The 5,979-nt window shown below is 39.4% G+C and overlaps 1 protein-coding gene across 1 annotated transcript; it reads left to right on the forward strand.

The window, feature by feature from the left end:
- The first annotated feature begins 1,312 nt into the window (after positions 1 to 1,312).
- On the forward strand, positions 1,313 to 5,276 carry LOC131643821 (uncharacterized). Its single transcript, XM_058914150.1, has 2 exons — positions 1,313 to 1,437; positions 2,336 to 5,276. The coding sequence occupies exons 1-2, from the start codon at positions 1,313 to 1,315 to the stop codon at positions 5,274 to 5,276; spliced, it is 3,066 nt and encodes a 1,021-aa protein (XP_058770133.1).
- The last annotated feature ends 703 nt before the right edge of the window (positions 5,277 to 5,979 follow it).

Genomic DNA, 5,979 nt, shown 5'->3' on the forward strand with positions numbered 1-5,979 from the left:
ATCAAACTTCTTTTTGCCACAAGGCTGGCTAATCAATCAAACCGTTTTGCCACCGTACTGGCTGATTAATCAAAGTTTTTGTCACAAGGCTGACTTCATTGAAACTTTTGCCACAAGGCTGGCTGATTAATCAAAACTTTTTGTCACAAGGCTGACTTCATTGAAAGTTTTTGCCACAAGGCTGGTTAAACAAACAAAAACATCTTTATCATTCTAAGCGCCATAAGTGGCATGGCCCAGGGCTTATAATGAAAAGATTTTCAAACAAAAACAAACAGATGTATGTGATGATATAGATTAGATACATCGAACATTTAGATGACATTTGTCTCTTTTCCTTTGCTTCCACTAGCATAAGTGGGAACTACGATTGCTCTGACTTTCTCAACATCCCTTTGAGAATACGTAGGCACAAGGTCGATCCTTGGCGAGCAAAACAAAACAAAAAAAACCACTCAAACCTTAGCACCCGTAGACCCGAGCTACAGATGCTCTGATTCCCTCTAAGGGATATGTATGCAGAGGATCGCGATGATCTTTGCGAGCATAATCAAACAAACACCTTAGGTCCCACCTATTTCACAAGAACCTCTCAATAACATGGAATGAAAAAACAAAGCAAAGAAACCTATAGAGTACTATAGATACGTTGGGTGCTAATACCTTCCCTTCGTATAACCAACCCTCTTACCCAAGATCTCTCCCCCCACTTTTAGGTTATTGCAGCTTTTTTCCTTTTCCTCCTTTGGAAATAATAAAAAGTTTGGTCGGTACAAAAGAAAAATCATTTTTTGAGCACTCGAGCCCAAAGAAGGCATCAGGTGTCTCATCCCGAAAAAGGACAACGCTTTTTCGCCCGCGACAGAAAAATGGCGACTTCACTGGGGACCGTCTTTTTATTGTTTCCAAAGGAAGGGTTAATTCTATTTGCTTTATTTTTCATTTCATTTTATGTGTGGTTCTGGTTTTGTTACTTGCGTGGTTCTGTTACAAGTGATACATTATGGACAAATCCTAACCCGGATTAAGTACACATAAAATTATGTCACCCCTTAAAGAACATAATTTTAAAAATACCACCATACCTTTGAGATCTTCCATGGCTCTCTTTTGATTGCTACCTTCGGTTTTGCTTGATTTCCTAGGTCGCTTGATTGTTTTACGCTAAAAAATTCACAGTATGCAATACCATACCACAGGCTTGAATAAATTCTCTTTTGATCACAAGATGCACAATACACATACTTTTTGAGGTCTTTCATGATTATAAGGAGCTAGGGCTAAGGTGGGATATTTTTGGAAAAGTAGGCTAATGGTTCAGATTCACAATGATCATTCTCATCACTATGTCCATTCTAATGTATCACTACTAGAATTCAGTCTTTTAGGAGTAACTGTCAAGGATTATTCAACTTTTGAATTTCTCTTTGCTTCTCGGTATTCAACCAGGGCTCCTTCTGGTGAGTGCTCTGATGATCTTTCTATATATTTTTCAAATAAGACAAGTTATTTTTTCAACTTTTTCTCTTCTTTTTCTTTTTCAAATTTTCACACTTTTTTTCATTTTTCACTTTTTTTCTTCATTTTTTCATTTTTTTAAATCTAAAGAGAGCCATCAGGTGCACTCACCTTAACCAACGCTGCACAACTACCTTAAACCTATTGGTTGCTTTCCCAACGACAACCCCAAATTTAGAATGAACCTTAGGTCCTAGAAATCAACGCAATTTCTCTAAACAAGGTAGGGAAGTGATTGGGCCACAGACTAATAGAATTTGATTATTTAAAATAAACAAAGGGATAAAAGCTCAAATGTGGTTAACAAAGGATAATAATAAATAGGGAGGGCTAGAAACGCTCAGGGGTAATAACAAAAAATGTGTCTCAGTGTGTGTAGTCATGCACCCAAAATAAAAAAGACCGTACGCAAGTTTTGAATGATAAAGACATACCTGAATGCTCTCTTATGATGTACATTGTGTTTGGCTTTTTGTGCTTTCATCATGTTGGATAGAGCTGACAATCTCCATAATACCTCTTGTGTGATGCAACTTCTTAATCAGTTATGATAACCCTGCTGCACCTGCTGCACCTTCAGTAAGACTTAGGAAAACCACATCAAATCATTTCAAAGGTAATAACAAAAAATGTGAGTCAGTGTGTGTAGTCATGCACCCAAAATAAAAAAAAGACCGTACGCAAGTTTTGAATGATAAAGACATACGTGAATGCTCTCTTATGATGTACATTGTGTTTGGCTTTTTGTGCTTTCATCATGTTGGATAGAGCTGACAATCTCCATAATACCTCTTATGTGATGCAACTTCTTAATCAGTTATGATAACCCTGCTGCACCTGCTGCACCTTCAGTAAGACTTAGGAAAACCACATCAAATCATTTCAAAGGTATCAAAATTCATGGGTACGTTGACATATACAATGATCCGATATCTACGAGTCGGTTTTTCGAGGCACAATCCGAACTAAATAAATTATTGCTTCAGGAAGAAGATTATTGGAAGCAAAGAGCGAAACTGCACTGGTTGACTGAAGGAGACCGTAACACTCGTTTTTTCCACCAAACGGCGACAGCTCGTAATAAATTTAAGCATATTGATATGCTTAGAGAGGAAGACGGGATGGAAATTCGAGACCATGAGGGGTTGTGTGCTGCTGCGAAAAAATATTTTGAAGAGTTATTTACAGCCTCGCATAGTAACCATGAGCCGGTTCTCTCACTTGTACAACCTGTGGTGACTAACGAGGACAACAGTAGGTTATTGAAACCTATATCCAAAGAGGAACTTCATATGGCCCTGTGTGACATGCACCCTAATAAATCACCGGGACCTGACGGTTTTAATCCTGCCTTTTACCAAAACTTTTGGGAGATATGTGGTGATGACATTTGGAGGGCAGCTTCTGATTGGTTAACTAGAGGTTACTTCCCTTCATCCATTACCGATACAAATATATGTCTGATTCCCAAAGGAAATACGCCTCAAAGTATGAAGGATTATAGACCCATTTCCCTTTGTAATGTGGTGTATAAAATCGTCTCGAAAACTCTTGCGACCAGGATGAAATTTCTGTTGGATAAATGTGTGGCGGAAGAGCAATCCGCTTTTGTTGAAGGAAGATCTATCCTTGACAATGCAATGGTAGCTATGGAAGTCATTCATGCGCTAAAACGGAGAACTAAAGGAAGCAAAGCTGGTTTGGCCTTGAAAATTGATATTAGTAAGGCTTATGACAGAGTAGATTGGAGTTTCTTAAGAGGAATGTTAGTGCGGATGGGTTTTGCGAATGAATGGATACATTGGATTATGATGTGTGTTACATCGGTACACTATACCGTTCTTGTGAACTCGGACAGTGTGGGACCAATCGAACCAGGGAGAGGACTCAGGCAAGGAGACCCACTGTCTCCTTACCTGTTTATTCTTATTACAGAAGGACTATCCAAGCTCATAAAACATGCAACTGCTAGCGGGAATATTCATGGGATCCAAATTTGTAGAGGGGCACCTCCGGTGTCCCATCTACTCTTTGCTGACGATTGTTTTTTATTTTGCAGGGCAAATCTATCTGAAGTCGAAGAGATCATGAAAGTGATTAATATTTATGGAATGGCATCAGGACAAGAGATCAATTTGTCTAAATCAGAGGTTTTTTTCAGCAACAATTTGTCCAGACCGGCCCAAGAGGATTTGGCGAGTATTATGGGTGTGCGACACGTTTTGGGGACTGGAAAATATCTGGGTTTGCCGTCTTTGATAGGAAGAAGCAAAAAGGCCACTTTTTCTTATATTAAGGACCGTATTTGGAACAGAATAAATTCTTGGAAGGGGCGGAGTTTCTCAAGAGCAGGTAAGGAAGTCATGATCAAATCGGTCCTTCAGGCTATTCCATCCTATGTGATGAGTATTTTCATCCTTCCGGATACTTTCATTAAGGAGATCGAGATCATGCTAAACTTTTTTTGGTGGGGTGGCGGGAACACGAGGGGAGGGATACGGTGGATGGCCTGGGATAGATTGACGCGTTCTAAGAAGGAGGGGGGTCTTGGTTTTCGGGATTTCAAGGCGTTTAATATGGCAATGGTGGCAAAACAAGGATGGAGTCTCATTTCTAAACCGCATGCCTTGGCTTCCAGAATTATTAAAGCAAGGTATTTCCCAAATAATTCCTTTTTTGAAGCAAATATTGGTTACAATCCTAGTTTTGTGTGGCGAAGTATTTGGAAGTCCCGAGAGGTTTTAAGTTTGGGATGTAGGTGGATGGTGGGGGATGGTAGAAGTATTGCGGTAATGAATGAACCATGGTGTCGGGGGAGCATTCATTCTAGATTGAGAGGACCTCAGAAACAAGAAGCGTATTCTACTACAATTCACGATCTCATGTTGCCTAATGTGAAACAATGGAACACTGAAGTTGTTAGTTCTATTTTTGATGCGGTAGATACGGATTTGATTTTACAGGTTCCTCTCTTGGAAGATGTTACGGAGGATACTTTAATTTGGAAGGAGGAGCAGGATGGGAAGTATAGTGTAAGATCAGGATACCGTCTTTGGCGTATGGCTTTTCATAACCATGAGAATGGGAACGTTACTGAAGATTGGAATAGTATTTGGAATATTGTAGCACCACCAAAAGTGAAACATCTATTATGGAGGATCTGTTCAGGTTGCCTCCCAACTCGATCTCACCTTAGGCAACGCTTTGTCATGTGCCCCTTGGAGTGCGAATTTTGCAATCATCAGTTGGAGGACGAGTGGCATCTCTTTATAGGATGCGAGGCTACTAATCTTTGTTGGAGATCTTCAGGTTTGTCCAATCTTATTGATTCCCGTCTTCACATATTTAACAATTTTACGGCTCTTATTTTCGATATTTGTAAAAAAGAAGATAAGAAGCTAGCGGGGAGATTTGCGGTGATGATTGAATTAATGTGGAAGAATAGGAACGACCTTATTTGGAACCAAGAAAGAGAAGAAGCATCTAAATTGGGTTTATCTGCGTTCCACAGGTGGAATGATTGGTTTCATGCTCAGGAGGTTAGCGGTTATTCTGTTCATTCACAATATGAGGTGGAGTGGAGGCCTCCGCCATTGGGTTGGATAAAATGTAATGTTGACGCAGCTTTTAATAATAACAATGGTACTACAAATAGAGGCTGGTGTATGCGCAATCATTTGGGAAATTTCATCAGTGCAGGTACTACTTGGGATCCAGGGACGCTTAGTGTTTTTGAAGCGGAAGCTTTTGAAGGATAGAAAAACACTTAGAAAGGGGGGGATTGAATAAGTGTGACTTTAAATCTTGGACGATAAAAATAAATTGCACAATTATTTTTATCCTGGTTCGCTGTTAACGAAGCTACTCCAGTCCACCCCCGCAGAGATGATTTACCTCAACCTGAGGATTTAATCCACTAATCGCACGGATTACAATGGTTTTCCACTTAGTCCACTACTAAGTCTTCTAGAGTATTCTGATCACAACTTGATCACTCCAGGAACAACTGCTTAGACAACTTCTAAGACTTTTCTAGAGTCTACTGATCAACCTGATCACTCTAGTTACAAACTGCTCAGCCAACTGCTAAGACTTCCTAGAGTATACTGATCACACGATCACTCTAGTTCCTTACAACTTAATGTAATCTATTCAAGAGTTTACAAATGCTTCTTAAAAGCGATAATCACAACTGTGATATTTCTCTTAACGTTTAAGCTTAATCTCACTAAGATATTACAACAACAATGTAGTGAGTTGATGAAGATTCTGAGCTTTGATTGAATAGCGTTTCAACAAGTTTATTTTCGTTCAGAGTTGTTAAGAATTGGTTAGAATTGGTAACCTTGCTTCTCATCAGAACTTCATATTTATAGGCGTTGAGAAGATGACCGTTGAGTGCATTTAATGCTTTGCGTGTTCCGTACAGCATTGCATTTAATGTTATACGCTTTTGTCAAC

This window comes from Vicia villosa, linkage group LG1, assembly GCF_029867415.1.
Source record: "Vicia villosa cultivar HV-30 ecotype Madison, WI linkage group LG1, Vvil1.0, whole genome shotgun sequence".
NCBI lineage: Eukaryota > Viridiplantae > Streptophyta > Magnoliopsida > Fabales > Fabaceae > Vicia > Vicia villosa.

Coding starts and splice junctions, on each gene's coding strand:
- LOC131643821 (XM_058914150.1), top strand. CDS start 1,313: ATGGTTCAGATTCACAATGATCATTCTCATCACTATGTCCATTCTAAT. Junction 1,438..2,335: donor GAATTTCTCTTTGCTTCTCG/GTATTCAACCAG, acceptor CTTCTTAATCAG/TTATGATAACCCTGCTGCAC.